The sequence below is a fragment of the Gopherus flavomarginatus genome, chromosome 5 (genome assembly GCF_025201925.1).
Source record: "Gopherus flavomarginatus isolate rGopFla2 chromosome 5, rGopFla2.mat.asm, whole genome shotgun sequence".
Taxonomy (NCBI): Eukaryota; Metazoa; Chordata; order Testudines; family Testudinidae; genus Gopherus; species Gopherus flavomarginatus.
In genome coordinates, this window is record NC_066621.1 from 11,348,322 (window position 1) to 11,367,578 (window position 19,257).

Consider the following 19,257-nt stretch of genomic DNA (forward strand, 5'->3'; position numbering starts at 1 on the left):
AAAAGGAAGGGAGGGGAAATGCTTGTACTTGTATTTTCCTTGACAGATAAATAGGATTTGCCTGTTAAAAGACCACCAGCAATAAAAGTTGTAGTTGATCAGCATTTTCCCTTAACCTTCCTCTCCAAGTAAATGCATGACCTATATTTTAAGGAAACGGTTAACTCTTGGATTGTACTTTGGGCCCCTTTGGTTGTATAGTGTTTTCTGGAGACATTTGCAAATGGGACACAGCCTTGTTTTAAGAGTATCCTGAGTTTGAACTAAAGCTCTCCTAAAAAGACTGTACTGTACCAGAGAATCAGAGCCAGGAGTTCTGGAAACCTATTCAAACAAAGAAGGGTTGCAGAATCAGGCCTTTAGTAGCTTTTGCATTGCAATACTTTACTGAGGATGTTTAGATATTAAATAGTTTTTTTCAAGCCAGCATGGTAAGACTTATCAGTACATTTATTCCAGGCCTACTATTGCCTCACTGCTAAGCAGTCTAGGTGCAGATGTAGTTGAATTTTGATTTCTGACAACGCTATGTTCTACCTGATCAAAGCTCTGCCCTGTGTCTTTCTTTGAACATTTACTACATAGTTTGGTATGCTACCAGATGCTTCACTGCTTAAGCTAATCCCCACCCTAGTTTTGCATCAGATATATTGCAAAGTAAACACAGGTTAAGCAACAAGAAAAGGGAGTAGGTTTTGCGTGTGACTGACTCAGAGATTCCTGAATTTAGTGCCTAATGCCATCCCCTCCCTCAGTTGGGGCTACACTATCTTTACAGTCACAGCCACCATACGTAATACAACCACTGAAATTACAGTACGTTACAAGTTGTGAGTAGCCTCTGTCAAGTCACATTCTCTGCGCCAGTGTCCCTTGTACCTCCAAGGAACCCCATTGACTTGGAAGGAGACAGTGGCAGGGCTGAGGCCTGATTTGTAATTAACTAAATGCACTGCCACTTTAAAACAAAAACACACCACAGGAAAAATACTCAAGTCCCTCTTTGGATTTATAGCAATGATTAGAAGGGAACCATTTCTGAATAAAGTTTCATGACACTTTTAATAGTGCCTACTGTCCTCATCTGAATTTCCCCAGCCTAAAGTCTGGATGTAATCCCTTTGTATATCTTTTATCAGTGTGTCAGCTACACAGCTAAACAAACAATACTTCCACCCCTGAATTTACAAAAGTTTATTGGAATCTAAAAAGCCAAATCCACATTCTGTTATCTGTAATTTGGTTCAGCTCTAATAATATGTATCTGGTACTATCCCACCTAAGCCTCCAGGGTGTTAAATCTACAATGAGATACAAATAAAATCCACAGAATAAACAAACAGACCTGACACCCCACAGTTCCTCAAAAACAAATTACCTACAAAACACATATCCAAAAGCTCATTTAAAACCCAGAAAAGAAATGCAAGTCAAATGTGTTAGCAAAGACTAGAACAAAGCAAGTCACAGACCACAATCTTCAGAGATCTGAGAATCCCTTATCAACTCACATATTAAGCCAGATTTCCCAGCTTTTGTTAGCTATTAAGCTTGTTTAGAAGCCTTTTTATTTTCCTTGACTTTACAGAGTTTATCACTTACTGTTCATTCAGAGTATCACAGGTTCAAACATGTTTCCTTTTAATCTGCTCAGTACTAACAAATACCTCCCATGGCTTCCCAAACTGCATGAATGATTAATGGGACTCTGTCTAGCAGAATTCATACTGTTCACACCAGAGCTCCCCAATAAGGCTATTGCTGCTCCCCCCATATCTAAACTAACCATTCAGTGCTTGGATTCAAAGCAGGAGGCTAATCAGGCCAGGTAGCACTTTGTGAGGGTGATTTGACTTCTTTACTCCTTTCTCCTGGAAGCCCAAATAAAGAAAGATACTAACCGGGACCACCTCTGCCCTCAGAAGTGACCTCTTGCGTGAAGATCCAGGGTGGATTTGTGGCATAGAGGGAAGTATTGTTGGTGTTGTTGGCATGTTTCTTCCCAAAGAGTTTACTAAACGTCCCCTGCATGGACTGATTCTTCTTCATCTTTGCTCTGATCCCCTGCCGTGCTCTGCTCAGGTCTCCAATATTTCCTTTAGCAAGACATATTTCCAATGTGCCCTGTCACCACTCAGCTGAAGCTAAAACAGGTGTTGGTCTGCAGAGCTACCTTTTCGGCTGCTTTAAGGGTAAACACCTGAGCAGGTAGAAGGCTGGCTGCTCTTACCTGGCCACACCCAACAGCAGCTCCAGGCTTGGTCACATTCCTTCCTTCCTGCTACAATGAGCCATTGTTAAACTGCCAGTCTCTAGTCCCTGCTGCTCAGGGATGTTTCGTGGATCTCTCCAAAACACTGTGATACCCATGAGAGGATCCATAAAGCTGCTCATCTGCTCTTCTCTGGTCATGATAAAAATATTTACATAATTCATTCGCCCTCCTGTTTTTCAGAGACAAACTAACGGCAAAAAGTGTTAGTCAGCTAGTGAATTTATTTCACAGCTCACCACATCTTTTATTTCTCTCTTCTAATAAGGAGACACAAAGCTGGGGCACTGAAAAATAAATACTAATGCATAGCCAGTCATTTCGGCATGGTGCTACCTGTTGATTAAATATCTTGGCAATCAGTAAATGGGCTTCTAACTAGTATATGCATTGAGTCAGGGTAGCAGAAGCACGTACTTAGAGTCTGTGGTTTTTCTCTTTCTATTGTTACTTCCTTCTCCTTGGCCCTCCTTTGCTCCCCCCTTATCTGATTATTCATCTGTTACATATAGTCTAAAAATCCTGGATGGTGGGATCTTTTGGTCCAAGACTGTATTTGCTCCCTTGTTTGTAGAGTGCCTCTTGTAATGGGACCCTAATTCTGGTTGAGGTCCTTAGATGCTACTGCAATAGAAATAAATAACAATTGTCTTAGGACAACTAATAAGTTTAATCATTTTGCTCCATCATGTATTTTCCAGAATGCAAATTGGCAGCTAGATTTTAGACGGTCTGCTAATAGCTAAAAGCCTGATCCTGCAACCTGATCCATAGTGGTGGGCAGGGCTCCTGTGCCTGTGCAAAGTGCTGATGCCTTCCTTCAGTGGGACTGTGTCTAGCCAGAAGAGCCTGTCTGTGCAGATTAGTTTATAAGACTGGGGCCTAAATCACAGTCTAAGAGCTAGTTAAAGTTTATGGAATTTAACTCCAACTATAAGAACATAAGAACTGTCATACTGGGTCACAGCAATGGTCCATTTAGCTCAGTACCCTGTGTCTGACAGTGGCCAGTACCAGAGCTTCAGTGTACAGGAGTGTACAGAACAGGGCAATTGGACTGATCAACCCTTGTCTTCCCCTCCCAGCTCCTGGCAGTCAGAGGTTTAGGGTCACCCCAAGCACGGGGTCGCATCCCTGACCATCATGGCTAATAGCTATTGCTGGACCTATCCTCTATGAACTTATCTAGTGTTTTCTTTGACCTAGTTATACTTTTGGCCACCACAATATCCCATGGGAATGAGTTCCACAGGTTAACTGTGCAGTGTGTGAAAAAGTACTTCCTCTTGTTTATATTAAGCTTGCTGCCTATTGATTTCCTCATGTGACCCCATTCTTTTTGTTTTTTTGGGAAAGGGTAAATAACGCTATATAACTGATTTATCTCTTGAGTACAAAAGTAGGTATAATTCCTTGAATTAATCTCTAACGTTGCAAGACATTTTATATGTGGTGCAAAATAATATTGCAAGTTAATGAATAATAACTTCAGTTAATTATAAATCTTGGTAATTCCATAGAATTTCATGCCTTCAAAAACTCATTCAAACATTAACTAACTCTGAAAACAACGCTGTGAAGTGATGAATGAAAGTATTATCTTCAGTTGTACTTCCAAGTCAGCTACTAGGGTCAAAATGTATGTAGATTTCATTACTATAGTAAATTCTGGAGATGTTGCCACCTGTCAGCTTATCTGTTCCACATTTTGACCTTGCCATAAATTACAAAAATATTAGAGAAATAAATACAAAAGCCTTTCCAGAGTTTTGAATTTAATCTCTCAATGAACGAGTACCAATGTAATACTCTGAAAAAGGAAATCCAACCCAACAACAGTGTATTCAGAACGGCCAAACAACACTGAAATGGAGAAAAAACGAATCTTACATCCATGGCAAAATGGGGGTAATAGTAATTGCTGTATTAATGTAAATGTCTTTCTCATCACGGACCTTTGTTTTTGTACTTTTCTGGAAAAACTGATTAATGGGAAAGAAAAACAGAAACCTTTGGCAGTGGGACCTCAGCCCCTCACTGCAGACTTTTGATTCAGGAAATAAAACCTAACCTCCTATAGTTACCATTCCTGCATTATGGGTTATAGTTGTGCTCAGTGTGGGGCTCGAAAGAACCAAAGGAAGGGACTCATAGTAGCTATAAATTAGAGTTCAGATTCTGTTGCTTCTCTTACTCATATTGAGTAATCCCTTCCTCCAAGATGAATCCTCCTGAAGTCCAATGGGTCTCCTCTCAGAGTAGGCTACTGCCCAGGGTGAGCAAGGGTGGTAGACTCTGGCGCACAGTCTTTTTAACAGCTCTTTTCAGAGACGTTTAATTTGTGACAAACCAAGGAACCGATCTGGCCAAACTTGACATCTATAATTAACTTTATCCATGTCTTGAGTTCTCCGGGACCACTTGTACACAAAGTTATTCTGATGTTCCATCTGGGCCTAAGTCAAAGAAAAAATAAGGGAACAATATTGCCTGCAGATATGATAGATAATAAGATAGAAGCTGTAAAGAGGCATTTTTCATAAGGGAGGGTTTGTGGAGAAAACAATGTTGGCTCTTTGCCAGGGCCCTCCCTTCCTGCACCCCAGATGCTTAAAGAAAATCCCCAGGTACCTCCCATGACTGGAGGTCAAACCAAATGAACACCCCTCCACCCCACTACTTAGTAATGTCAACTTAATTTCCATCAGGTATAGGGTAAATGCAAAGATATGTACATTATAAGCAAACAGAACACTGTAACTTTGTGAACTATGCAAGACATTTGGCAAGTGCCACCTGGTATGTGCAATGTTTGATCAAACCAGTTTAACCGGATATACGTATATAGACAAATAAACTCAAGGAACACGGGGGGAGGGAAGAGAGGAGCTAATCAACAGAGAAGCCAAGAGAATCATATAGAGTGAGAGAAATCCACAAAGCTTTTGAGAAGAGCTGTTCCATGAAGGCGCTATGGCCACAGTCAACATAACTGCCCAGTGTTACTGGTTAGTATTAAAGTAAGATTCAATTCACCGGCACCCCTGTTCAGAAAAGGCCCCCATGACGAGAGCCACATAGAAACCTGGATAGAGAGAGGAAATCAAGGGCAAAATTCCAATGGCTTCAATAATGCCATGTTTTCACCAGTTGCAGGTAGAAGGCCTACCCAAGCCAACTCCTACATCCCCGCAGGAGGTGGGGCCAAGGGGGATAGCGGTGGGTGCTTGAACAGACTGCAGCAGTTTCAAAGGCCCTGGGAGATCAGGAGGGGGAAGATGGCACAGCAGCACCTACACTTCCCAGTGCCCCACCCCACCAACAGCCAGTAACAGTCGGGGAAGCAGGGCCACCCGGGGGGGGCAAGTGGGGCAATTTTCCCCAGGACCCCGGCCCCACAGGGGCCCCATGAGCCCTGGCCCAGTGGCAATCCAGGTCTTCAGTGGCATTTCGGCAGAAGGGGGCCCTTCAGTGCTGCCGAAGACTTGGAGCGATTGAAGGGCCCCGCCACTGAAATGCCCCGCGAGCCCTGGCCCAGCGGTGGTCTGGGTCTTCGGCGGCATTTCGGCGATCGGGGCCCTTCAGTCACTCCAGGTCTTCGGCAGCGGGGGGCCCTTCCGTGCTGCCAAAGACGTGGAGCAACTGAAGGGTCCCCCGCCACCGAAATGCAGCCAAAGACCCGGACTGCCATTGGGTGAGTACAAGCATTGCAGCTCCCCCGCTTTGCCCCAGGCCCCCGAATCCTCTGGGTGGCCCTGTGGGGAAGGAAGCGATAAAAAGATACAAATTCCTCTCAGCATAAGGGTATGTCTTCGCCAGTCTTTTTTACTTCCCCTGAACTTATTGCCAACTAAGGAGAGATACTTAAGCCTCTTATAAAGACTGTTGTGCACATACACCTGCAACGTTTGCTCCAGACTACAAATATTTGTTCTTTACCCCCGCGTCATCCCTAGGCTAGACTGGGTGAGGTCTGGGGAACATTTGCACTGTGCTTGAAGGCCTCTGATAGGAGGCAATAGAGGGTTGGGATTTATAGGATGAGATTTTCTGAAGCGCTCAACTTTTGTCCTAACTCCAGCAGTTTTTCAATGGGAGCAGGTAGGCCAACAGTGTGGCCTTGTGGAAATCCCACCCGTATCCTGTGCCGGTGGGTGCTTTGCGCCATAGACAGTGAGCAATGCAAAATATTGGGATTGTACATAGCTTGGCATGTCACTTTTAAGTATTCTGCACTTCTTCAAAAACAAAGGGCCAGGTACAAGAAAGATATTATTGCTACTTTGGAAACCATTGTAATTTCTGCATGCCAAGTCATTTTCTGCACAACAAAATCCTGTCTTGCTGTCCACGTTTGTTGAAAATGCACACATTGCTGTTTCTAAAAACAGAAGTGGAAATATTTGACCAAACACAGTACTTGTGTGTGTGTTCCTCCTCTTTCCTTCTCTGTTTTTATTGCATAAAAGTAAACACATGTGACCTATGAACTAAGTAAATACTAAGCCAAGAGTAGCAGAGAGAGTTAGAAACTGATAATGAAGAAAAGCACAAGGCTGAGGAATGAAAACTCTGGCTCTCTGGAAACCCCTTTCAGTTTAGAACATGTCCATCAAGTTTCCTCTGAGCTTCACAGGGGCTTCGGAGGGGTATCAGTGCTGATTGACAATTGCATTCTGTGCTGTCAAGCTGTCGACTTTCTGCTAATAATTTTCTTTGTCCAGCAGTTAGAAGTTGTTCACTGTCTCCAGGAGCACATCTGATGACTGTTATGTGCCTAACATGTCCATTATTTGCTGTAGGAATAGCTTCTTTTGTGCTTTAAAAAAAATCAGCAGCAGAAATGCGGATTGTGATGCCAGCCTTGTAATTTGAAGGAACAGTTCCACTAACTCAGGCAGTAAGGGGCCAGCAGACAATGGCCTGGCATATTTCTTCCAGTGGAGGGCAGTACTTTACACAAACACATTCAAATGTTCAAAATTAGGCACCTACATACAAACATCAGAGGGATAGCCATGTTAGTCTGGATCTGTAAAAAGCAACAGAGAGTCCTGTGGCACCTTTAAGACTAACAGATGTATTGGAGCATAAGCTTTCGTGAGTCTGATGAAGTGGGTATTCACCCACGAAAGCTTATGCTCCAATACATCTGTTAGTCTTAAAGGTGCCACAGGACTCTCTGTTGCTACATACAAACAGTCTGATTTTAACATGGGAGCTACAGATGCTTAGTATTTCCTTCGGAGTGGATGGCCATTTGCATTTAGGTGCTTATCTGAAGGAACCCCTGTATGGCCTCCACCTATCCATCCCATCGTATATTACGAACTGCATCTATCCTTACATAATGACATTATCTTTTTAAAGCAGGTCTATTTGTGAGCACCACAGCTGTCAAACGAGATATTGAGAATTTCAATAGAAACAGCACACACATTCCACACACGCAGCATGCCACCAAGTTCCTGACTGTCAGTCAGAAATCAATGCTACTAGGAAACACATGACTTAGGCTGCCAAAGACAACACAATAGATAGATAAGTTTTCATCTGGCATTCTAGTAGCCAGTGATGTCACTAGCACTCCCAATTTTCCAAACACATCTGCCATGACAGGGACAATGCCAGATTCCATTCAAAAGTTTGGTCTATTTCCTCAATGAGTTATTGCAGAAAAGACAGGTGTACCTTTGTGTCATATCTTAAAGAACAATGCCTGTGGCAGGTTCCGTAACTCAGGAACACAAGATTTCTATGAAATACCTCTTATTGCATGAAGCGAGTTATTCATGCAATGAAGTGACAAGACACTTTGCTACCTGGTGAGGCACTCGTGTAAATAAAATATGTAATCCACTCCTGCAGAGGTGTAGTCCCTGTCTTCTCAGATTTAGCTATAAGAGGTTGAGGCTGCAGTTGAGGCTCATAGACAGCCAAAGAACAAAGTGATTGTTGTGGCTGTAGCAGCATTATCAATGACATATTTCATAGGTGTGACATCAAATCTATAAATGTGAGTAACAAGCAAAACAAAGACATTTGAAATTTACAAGGGACTATAAACTAAGGTCAAATCCTTGGAACATTGGCTTAAGCGACTTTTTTAAAATTCAAGTGAACAGTATAAGTTACTAAACATGAATGTACAGATTACTTAATATATACATACAATTCTATAGACTTGTTAATGGAGATAGATAATATAGTGCTTTGATGATGTAAAGACATCAGAATGGTATGTATGCTAAGTATTCATATCTATATTAAATAATTTTTTAATGTACCGGAATTTTGAATAATGAATGAGAACTTCCATGAAAACACTGGAAATTAGTACAGTCTGGCACTGGCCAAAAGTACATGAAAATTCGGAAAAATGCCCTGTTTTCACAGCGAATTTTTTACACAAAGATTTTCATTTTTATGCAGTGTTAGTGATTATTAACTAGTCAGGCATAAAATAGCATCTCTTATAATTTTGCAAAGTATTTTTTTTCAACAGATGAATTAGTCATTTAATAATAATATGTTTCTGATATGTATATTCTTGAGTGATTTTGTTGAATTCTCTATTCTTATGAAAGTAAATAGCTGGTGCCGGGCTGAGACTAGTAAATTTGTTTCACTTGTCACCTAAGTCAACTTTGAATTTGCAACTCTTGAGATGGAGAACTATTACTTTAATGCAAATCTGGTTCATCACAGATAACATCTGAAAGACCCCTTTCCTCAGCTCAGGGATGCTTCAAGAAAAGATCGATATCAGTTTTTTTTGGGGGGGCGGAAATCATTCACCCAGAACTATTCACTCAGTAAAAATGCATTTTCCTTTTTTTAAAAAAAGGCTGTAATCAGCAACTCCACACAGATACACAACTAAAGAGTTTTGTGCTGAGCACTGCAGTGATACTACTGCCAATGGTTCTCTATTCTTACAAACAACCCTGACAGGATTGTAAAGCATTGCAATGCTGTGCTTTTCCTGCCTGGTCATTGTGCATTGGAAGAAAGTGAACTCTTCTAGCACTGTAGTTTGGAAGGGGAGCCAGGTTCTTTCATTAGGTATTTGGTTCTCTTGTTTTCTCCTAAATAATATGTAGAATGTAGACAGGGTCCCTTCCTTCAAGCTGGTCCAAACAGGCAGACCCCTACATCCACCAAGGAAAGCCAGCCCCTCGCCAATAATTAGGTTGGCTTTAAATCTGCAATATTAAAAACAAAAAATCTGGGCACTTTTAATTTGCCTTCCACTTTCTGGGCCATTAAGGTGCACTCTGGTCAATTTTTCAGGCTTTTCTTCTGCAACTGTGAAGGCAAAAAGCAAGTTACTTTGAGAAATGAAAGCAGAGATTCAGGGAGCTCCAGGAGCTGGGGCTTTAGGAAAAACTTGAAATATCATTAACTGTCAATACATTGGCAAGAGCAGGGGAAGCTGGAGCCCAGCTGGAGTCCCGGGGACCCTGCGCAGACAGGGCCAGCTTTAGAAAGTGCAGGGCCCAATTCAAAGAGTTTTGACGGGGCCCCAGCAGGGGTATGTAAAAAAACACATGGGGCTCATACTCACCTGGCGGTGCTCCGAGTCTTCGGCAGCACTTCGGCGGAGGGTCCTTCACTCACTCCAGGTCTTCGGCAGCACTGAAGGATCTGCCACCAAAGTGCCGCCGAAGACCCAGAGCAAGCAAAGGACCCACCGCCGAAGTGCTGCCGAAGACCCGGAGCGCCGCCAGGTGAGTAAAAATTAAAAAGGCGCCTCTAGCCAGGGAAGAGAGTCTCACTGGGAGCGGGGCCCGATTCAGGGGAATTGGTGGAATTGGCCTAAAGCCGGCCCTGGATGCCAGGCTCTGCCCAAAGTAGCTCAGGGGATCAGGACCTTCATATTCACAACAGCTCCTGCTAATGGCCCCTGTCCCCACCAAAGTCCACTCCCTCTGGAGCCCCAGGGGGAAGCGAGCCGGCTCAGGGAGGGGGAGAGAGGGATTCCCCTCCTAGGCCGGGCTCTGTCCCTGGGAAGCGGCCTGCCCTGACTCCCCAGCCCTGCTCTCCCCCTTGGGCGCAGCGAGGCCAGGAGCTCGTGGGCAGAGCTGACGCCTCGGCCGAGTCACAATGGCCCGGCCTGGCCCCGCAGCGCAGCAGGCTCCCGAGCAGAGGGCAGCGGTCACCATGCCCCGGGCGGCAGCGGCAGCACCAGGCACCGCCGGCCGCTCCCCAGCAGCTTAGAGCGGCGGCAGCCCACGTGCGGAGCGGCCTGGCGGCGGGATGACGCAGCCGGGGATCCCCGCAGGGGGGATTCCCTCGCAGGTAGGAGCCCGCCGGGCTAATGGGCTTTGCAGCAGGCAAGGGGGGCGCTGCTGCTGCAGAGCAGCGCGGGGCCAGCGGCGGTCTCCGGTCGGCGCTAGCAGGACCTTGCCCCCCAGCCCCATTCCCCACCCGCCGGGCACAGAGCGCCTGGCCGGGTGCATAAAGAAACAGCAGCGCCCAGTGTGGGGGGCTGGGAAATCCACGCCCCCAGGGAGGAGGGGATGGTCAGGGCAGGGAGGGATTCCTCCGGCTGTTTACTTCCCTGGGGAGAACAGAGCGTTCAACGACATCACTCAAGAAAGTATCTGGGGGAAATTAACCATCCTGGCAGAGGTGCCACAGTCCTGTCAAAGCGGAGACTTCCCCATGGCAATCCCCAGCAGGGCACAAGGCGCTAGCAGCCTGGAAATGGAATTCCAGCCCCCTCACTCCTCCGTTATCCATCTAGCACATCGCACCTATAGCAGGGAGTCAACGTTTCCAAAGCATCTAAGTGACTTAGGGGCCTGAGTTCCATTTGCAAAAGTGACTCTGGCCTTGTCTACACACTGAAGTTGCCCTGTCTTAACTATACGGGTAGTAAGGTACAGTGTAGCGTGGACGCAGTTATAGATATAAATGTTTCCATTGGTATTAAAAAAACAAGGAGTCCTTGTGGCACCTTAGAGACTAACAAATTTATTTGGGCATAAGCTTTTGTGGGCTAGAACCCACTTCGTCAGATGTATCGTTTATCCTTGTGTGAGATGGGGAATATATGATACTAGTATAATCACCTTTGTACTGGTCTAACTGAGCCTGCGCCAGGGGTTGGACTGGTGTAACTATTTAGGATAAAATGCCCACTCCTAGCTGAAATGGCTGCTCTGACACAAAATCTATGTTTATATTGGGCCTTGGGTACTCAGATCTAGATTTTTAAAGGTATTTGGGCATTACTGCACTCAGCGTTGCAAAGCCAAACTGATTTAGGAACCTAAATTGCATTTCCAAAAAGTATTTAGTCAGTTGATGTGATTGAGGCTCCTAAGTGTCTAAATCCCCTTTGAAAACAGGACCAAGGTGCCTAAGTCACTTTGGTGATTTTGAAAATTTTATCCTAGGTGCTTTACCGATGAATTTGAGGAAAGGTCCCAGCCTTGAAGAGCTTGTCATCTAAACAGACTCATGTAATGAAATGTCAACATATACATACACTACATGGATCTAAATCCTCCATGCACACCCTGCGTTTGGTCCCTGCACACCCATCTGTACTCCTTCTCCCCTTCCTCAGCCCAAACTCCAAATATTCAACCTGGTGCAGCACTCCCTACCATGCTGGCAGCAGTGACTGGGTGATGCTGGTACTCTGTGGGGGTGTTATCTTTCCCTATGAATTGTGAGAGGGCCCTTTTTTTTTACATGGATTACAGCAAACCATGACACATCAGGGCTGGCAGAGACACTGCTAATGTGCTAAACAGCTGGCACAGTTAATGTAAGGCGGCTCTGGTCCCTTCAAGGCCATCTCATGTCATAACGATATTTATTGATTTATGACCTTCCCCTGAAGCACCTGGTGCTAGCCACTGTTGGAGGCAGACATACTGGACTAGATGGACCAGGGTAATGCAATTCCTGTCATCCCTTAACCTCATCTCAAAAGTGCACATGCATGGGCGGTAGTATTGTGCATGGTTACTGATGTGTATGTATGTCACCTGCTGTGACCAGCTATAGAAAGGGTCACTGGAAACCAGCTGGATAACATAAAAATACATAGAGTTTGGGAACACTCACTGTTTTGCTGCTCTGTTAAAAGCTGTAATGTGTGTGGGACTCACAATTTTATCTCCAGTCTCATAATATGTTTTTCTTGAAATCCCAGCTCGTTGAGTCATGTAATGACATGAGAATCTCAGCTTTCATTAAAAAAAAAAAAGTTTCTAGCTTTCAGGGTTACAGAGAGAAGCTTGGAAATATGATCCAGCTGCATCTTAAAGGTTCAGAAACCAGAAAGCACATAAAAAGTACCCAAACTTCATTTTAAAAAATGCATGATTTTTAAATTACTCTCATAATTTTTAAGTATCAGAGGGGTCGCCATGTTAGTCTGGATCTGTAAAAAGCAACAAAGAGTCCTGTGGCACCTTATAGACTAACAGATGTATTGGAGCATGAGCTTTCATGGGTGAATACCCACTTCGTCAGAAGCATCTGTGGGCGTTCACCCACAAAAGCTCCAATACGTCTGTTAGTCTTTGAGGTGCCACAGGACTCTTTGTTGCTTCTCATAATTTTTGGAGCCTAACACATGATTTTTGAATATGTGGGGTGAACAATACTGAGAAGCAAAAAGTCTCCTTTATAGTCACCGCTAACTGCTCCAATTTCCCTTGCATTTCATTTTCTCCACAATCATACCTTTTAGAGAAGGACTATAATAGATGTTGAAGTACTTATTATCTGATGCTCTTTGTTTAAAGGGTGTGGTAATTGCCTGCAACATCTTTGATGTTTACTAATCTCAAGCCGCCCTCTTGATACACTTAATGTACTTTAGCAAGAGGTGAAAACTATGGTGGAGATGAGCAAGAAAATAAGGTCCCAATTCTCCAACTGGGGCCAAATTTTCAGAAGAGCTCAGTACCCAACATGTACCCAAAGTGTTGGTACCTAAGGTGCAAATTTTTAATAGTGATGGTTATTAAGTACTAGAACAATTCCCTAAAGTTGTGGTGGATTTGCCATTATCTAGAGTCTTTAAATCAGGTTTGGATTTTTTTCCAAAAGATACACTCTAGCTCAACCAGAAGTTATGGGCTTGATGCAGGAAGCATAGAAGGTCAGACTAGATGCAGATTGTGGTCCCTTTTGGCTGTAAGAACTATACATCTACAAGAGGGCTGAGATGACTTCCCTGGGATTTGCACTTCCAGAAAATTTAGAGTATATCTATTCTGCAGCTGGGAGGGAGCCTCCCAACCCAGATAGGCAGACTTGAACTAGTTTAGGTTGAGCTGGCATGTTAAAAATAGCAGTGTGGATGCTGTGACTCCGGTGGTGAGTCAAGCTAGACAAATGACAGGGGCAGATGGGTGTAAGAGCCCAAGTTATCCCAAGCTGTTACATCAATGCTGCTATTTTTAGTCCTCTAGTTTGAGTCCCGCTAGCATCAGTCTGTCTACCGGCGTTAGGAGGCTCAATTCCAGATGAAGTATAGATGTACCATGAGTGACTTCAGACTCAGGGCTTAGACATGCAAGCCATCCTCTCTAACTAGTCTATAGGAAGCAATTCTGCACATTCCAACAGAAGTCTGCTATCACCTCTAACTCCTATCAGACACTTGGCACCAGGGACACTGCCCGTGTGGAGACTGTCATTCCGAGAAGTAAATGCCGTCCTCCCAAAGTAAAGACAGTTTAGAGTGGGGAAGAGGTGCCAGTAAATCATCTATAAAGCCTGTTGTTCCATAAGGCTGGAACGTGCTGACCTCTCGCTTGCAAGCTGCAGCTAGGTCTGATCCAGAGCCCAGTGGTGCCAATAGGATTCTTAACTTGACTTCAATAAATTCGGGATTAGGGTCTTTGAAAGCAGATTAACTTCTGAATGTTAGTGGCATCCTGAGAATATCTTAGATGGGAAGATTTTCTCTTTTCCCCCCACAGCCACCACCAAGTGGAATCCTTGCCACAATGCAAATGGAAGCACTAGCCATTAGGGAAGATCAAGGAGGCACTGAGCTAAATCTGAGCATCTCTCAGAGGCAGATGGAGGATCCCTGAAGAAAAGGGTCCTGCAGTGAGAGCATTAAGGCCTCTGGCAGCGGGCTGTCTGGGGAGTGGGTGACAGCCAGCTGCCAGAGGCCTCAAAAGACAGTAGGCAATGTAATTTACATAATCATTTTACTGATCTTCCTGTTACGTGATTAATAGGTTTAGGACCCAGTGGTCAGAGCCAGATATACAGGCCGAAAATAGATTGGCTGAATAAGCCAGGGCGTCATGGAAACCTCTTTACATGGTTAAAAATAAAGCTAGGCACCAAAGATTTTGTTTAGGATGCACAACTAATAATTGAACAGGGACAACTTGGTTCCCATTTGACCTTTCCAAGGATCACGGGCGTCCTCTGTGAAAAGCAGCATATCCTGAGCATCTGTAAGTGCTGGTTAAATTACGAAGGTAAAAACATAATGTCCCTGCCAAGAAAGCCTTCACATTTTACTTCTGAGAGATGTTTGCACCTTCCTCAAGTGACCTGTGTTTTTCAGCCCTACGTGCATTTAAATCCTGTTTCTGTTTTCATTCTTTCAGAGAATTTAACACTAGCACAAAGTGCTTGCACTGACAGCACAGAACAGATATCGCATGGGCAAGCTTTCCCTGTGTCACCACGTTGGTATTTATCAGCATAGAGCAGGGGTAGGCAAACTATGGCACAGGTGCCGAAGGCAGCACGCGAGCTGATTTTCAGTGGCACTCACACTGCCCAGGTCCTGGCCAATAGTCCGGGGGGCTCTCCATTGTAATTTAATTTTAAATGAAGCTTCTTAAACATTTTGAAACCTTATTAACTTTACATACAACAATAGTTTAGTTATATATTATAGACTTCTAGAAGGAGACCTTCTAAAAACGTTAAAATGTATTACTGGCACTCGAAATCTTAAATTAGAGTGAATAAATGAAGACTTGGCACAGCACTTCTGAAAGGTTGCTGACCCCTATCATAGAGAGATCACCTTTAGGGTTGAGAGAGGCATTTATGGCCTGTGTGATCCCTGAATACTAGCAGGGCTTCTAGTTGGGTGCAGTTCTGATGTCAGTGAGTACCTGATCCATTAGGAACTGGTCTAGGACCACCACCTAGTTGTTCATTAGCCTCTGAAAAATGAGTCTGATAGTAGCAACATCTGGTCAGGAATGGATTCAGGCAGCTGACCTAGGGATGAAGGGCTGTCCTCTCCCTTTTCCAATCTCCCGAGCACTCCTGCCATTGGTGCACTGACTCCTGTTGAATAGTGTCCCATCCGGGCTGTGTTTGTCATAAAGCTGGGTAAAAAAGATCTGTGACGAGAGAATGAAAATCTGTGGGGGGAGATGAAAGACTAAACTCTGTCAGCAGAGAAAGTTGTTACATGCTGTGTTTTACCCAGATGAGGCACATTTAGATCTGAATCTGTTCATACTACGTGCTGTAAGAATCCCATGACTTCATAAACCATCACTGGGTGTAGAACTGAGAATCTTTTGTGCTAAAGAATTACGCCTTAACCCTTTAGTCTAGCGCCCTAGGGATAGCTCAAAATACATGAACACAAGTGCTCTCTGTCGTCAAGCCAGTATCACCTCATTCTGCAAAAACATCATGTTAGTGCAAATTTGGAAGGTGGTGTTTCCACAGGGGATATGCTCAGCTGGAATAAGGTGGTGAACTGTGCAACATATTTTGGGTGTGATGTCATTGTTGGCTCAAGATACAAGGAACATGTGGCTCTCTATTGATTACATATAAGATTTATTGATTCATATTTTCTTCTCCATCTTTTGCATATTTGTGTGCAAAATAAAAATAGACCCACCGATGGATGTGCCAAGGTTGTGGCTAGGGCCTGCAAAGAACATGTCATACAAGTAGCACAGAAATGCACGGCCTGGCAAGGCATCAGGAAGCCAGTGAGCAGGCACAGCAGTGTGATCAGGGAGTTGCTGGTAGAGCTGTGCAAATAATTTAACTGATGGTCTCACTTCATTGACAGTTCCAAAAAAATCAAAATAATGGTTTGGTTCTGCTCAAAGTGAAAGTGATTGTGTGTGTATGTGTGTGTGTATGCGGTAGGGGAATTTCTGGCAAATTGAAAGAGTGGAGAAAACCTTAGCTTCAGATGAAGCATTTCATGTTGGTCATTTTTAACAAAAGCAAAGAGCAACAATCATTAAACTGAGGGGCGGTACCCCCGTTGTAACCTGTAGCCCACTGGTTAGGTCAGCTGGGACCTGGGACACCCAGTTTTGAATCACTGTTCAGGACCAGGAACTTGGAATACCCATCTCCCACATCCTACATGAGCGCCATAACCAGTGGGCTATGTACCTGGAGTGGGGCTCTCTACATCTGTTCTGTTAAAGTTGTTCCACTTTGTATAAAATACCTGAGTAGTTATTTGGACAAAGAAAGTGTGAGTGACTCTGGGGCACTAACCTTTGTCCTAGTCCCTACTCTGATGAACATTTATATACAAACCCAGAACAAAAAGAAAGTCCCTGTCCCAAACAACTTGCAATCTAAGATAAGAGACAACAGCTAGACACAGACAGACAGATGGGGAGCACAAGACAACAGTTTGATAGCTCTTTACACCCGGTTGGTGGTGGGCAAATGACTGCAAAAGGAGCAAGGTTACAGAGAATTAAGTCCTTGGGATCTAGTTTTACCTTTGGTATGTGAATTTCCTTAGTATATTTTTTCTTCATTAGTAGTATTTGTAAAGAGATGCTGTCAAGTTAAAAATAATACATTTTCTTTAAATAGTCCCCTACCTGTACTACGAGCAACACTTCAAACACTCATTGAAGAATTTTAAATGGCCAGATTTTTAGCATTTATACCAGCTGTTGACTGTTTGCTGTTCAGTGTAACTAGAGTGGCCACTTTCACTACTAGGCCTGATCTGTTTCACTTTCCAGTTCTAGTGCAGCACCATTATATTTGGGTAGATGATAGAGAGAACGTGAAACTCCTACAATTCTGTGCAGAAACAAAAGGATTGCAATGTCTCTTTGTTTGACTTTTCTTTTCACAGGTCAATGGGGCTCCCATCAATGCCTGCAAGAGATCAAAGGGAAGAGAAACAGCCAAAGTATCACAGGATTTTCCTTGCCCCCTACGCACATCCAAGGATCAGTCGTCTCCAATAGGCTATTGTAAGGACCAATCTTTAGCCTCTATGTTTGTTCCTTTCGTTGTACACCCTGGGAGTCATAAGCCTGATTCGCTCAAGTTTGTCTTCTATAAATCAAATTACTCTAATTCGTACGCGCCATTTTACACTGCGCAGAAGCCAACCTGTGGGTACCGGTATTGCCGGGACACCGATCACACCAGGAAGGTGATGGACGTAGAGAGTGCAAACGTTGTCAAGTGGAGACCCATTGTGGGGACAAAACCACAGTTGGTTACAATAAACCCAAAGCAACGAAACTAACAGTATGCCTGGCCAGAGCCTCTCATTTGTACCGGATATTCTAGTGCAGTGTGTGTTGGTTGAAAGGGTAAGGTAAAGCTTATTTGGATGACTCTAGAAGACCACCTGGGAAATACTGCAGGAGCTAAACTTTCACAGCAGCATAGCAAACGGCTGTTGTAACTTCTACCCAACTCCTTCCAGAATGCAGTGCCATAGTGTAAACCTACCATTGTGGTTAAGTTACCAAAACTAGCCACTAGCTGGCACATTAAATGAAGTATGTTAAAATGACAGCTGGTGCCTGTGAGAGCAAAACAATGGATAGGGGGGTTGGGGAAGATGCTGTTAGGTTTGATGAATATATCCACCTGATGAATGCACTGATTTCTGAGAAATATGTTGTCTAGAGTATGTATTTGTATTTGTATAGGAAAACTCAGGCAGACTTGTGTCCGGGTTGCTGGGAACCCTTACTGAGGCACTGAGACTCAACACTGAGGTGCATAAAATATGAATGCTACTGATCATCTGTGTACTGCATGGGTATCCACACAACAGACTAAACTCCAGAAGTCTTGCCCCAGCATGCACTGGGCTCAGTGTAGAACCTGGGCTGCATTCTGTAGGAGCTGGTCTCTCCTTTGGTTTCCCAAAGTCCTGGTCAGACTCTGGAAAGCATAAGAACCCCTTCATTGCTAGGCCTTATGGCATGGTATGATGTGCTCAGTGAGGCAGAAAGCTCATTTTCTGTTTGGAGCTGTAAAAGTTTGTTTTGTGTTTGGTAATTGTCACTGAAATGTAACATGCACTGGGGAGGTCTCTACTAGCCCTGACTTAAGAGTACACTGTAAAAGATGTCAGGTGGCACACAGTATACAGAATTTTTTTAATAGCCTGGTGAATTGAATGCATTGGCAGAAAGGTACAACTATAATCATAATATTTTGTCCTTCTGTAGCATTGTGAGCTGATGGACTTTCCCACTCTGCTCTGAACAGTGTACTCATATTGTCCAAACATATCCCTTTTCGTGCAGTTTGGCTTGACTGGCAGTTGAAACATCAACAGTATGTCATAAATCTCAGCCCAAGTCTGGCTGGTCCTAGGGTTTCCCTGCAGAAATCTCTGTGCCCCAGACCCTTGTGCCTTCTGGTCAGGTGATCATCACACACTTCCTATCTTGGTAGAATTAACAAGTCCCACTTGCTATAATGAGCCAGCAGAACTTACTCAGCAACTTCATGTAGGGTTCTAACTCTTGCTAACAGAGTGGGTTGGGGGGAAACCCAGCCACCCCCTTAGAAGCACCTTTCAGCTAAGACTTTTAAAGCATTTTACAATAATTAACTAAGCATCATGACCACTGCCATGAGGTAGAAGACTATCATCATCCCCTTATTTACTACTGGGAAACTGAGGCCCAGCGAGTCCAAGACCCAGAAACTCAAAGGTGTTTAGGCACCTAACTTCCATTGAAATAATTGAAAACTAGGCATCTAAACTAGGCACT

The 19,257-nt window shown here is 44.0% G+C and overlaps 2 protein-coding genes across 3 annotated transcripts in view; one reads left to right on the top strand and one right to left on the bottom strand.

Moving 5' to 3' along the window:
• C5H6orf132 (chromosome 5 C6orf132 homolog) overlaps window positions 1–9,685 on the bottom strand; it is a 36,709-nt gene extending 27,024 nt beyond the window's left edge. Inside the window, exons 1-2 of one of the 2 annotated variants that reach the window (XM_050952333.1) lie at window positions 9,509–9,685; window positions 4,467–4,728 (exon numbers count right to left, since the gene is read on the bottom strand). In XM_050952333.1, the coding sequence (XP_050808290.1) occupies window positions 4,467–4,470 (4 nt within the window). In that variant the 5' untranslated portion in view covers window positions 4,471–4,728; window positions 9,509–9,685. Of the gene's footprint in view, window positions 1–1,901; window positions 2,186–4,466; window positions 4,729–9,508 lie in introns of those variants that run through there. The other variant, XM_050952332.1, reaches the window with a different exon arrangement.
• An 825-nt stretch (window positions 9,686–10,510) lies between these two features.
• GUCA1ANB (GUCA1A neighbor) lies at window positions 10,511–17,982 on the top strand. Its single transcript, XM_050952330.1, has 2 exons — window positions 10,511–10,573; window positions 17,364–17,982. Exons 1-2 carry the CDS (start codon window positions 10,532–10,534, stop codon window positions 17,763–17,765), a joined length of 444 nt encoding a protein of 147 aa, XP_050808287.1. The 5' UTR covers window positions 10,511–10,531; the 3' UTR covers window positions 17,766–17,982.
• The last annotated feature ends 1,275 nt before the right edge of the window (window positions 17,983–19,257 follow it).

Bases quoted from the DNA above. Each gene is read 5' to 3' on its own strand.
- GUCA1ANB (XM_050952330.1), top strand. From the start codon at position 10,532: ATGACGCAGCCGGGGATCCCCGCAGGGGGGATTCCCTCGCAG. The intron at 10,574-17,363 runs GTAGGAGCCCGC...TTCTTTTCACAG, and splicing joins CAGGGGGGATTCCCTCGCAG to GTCAATGGGGCTCCCATCAA.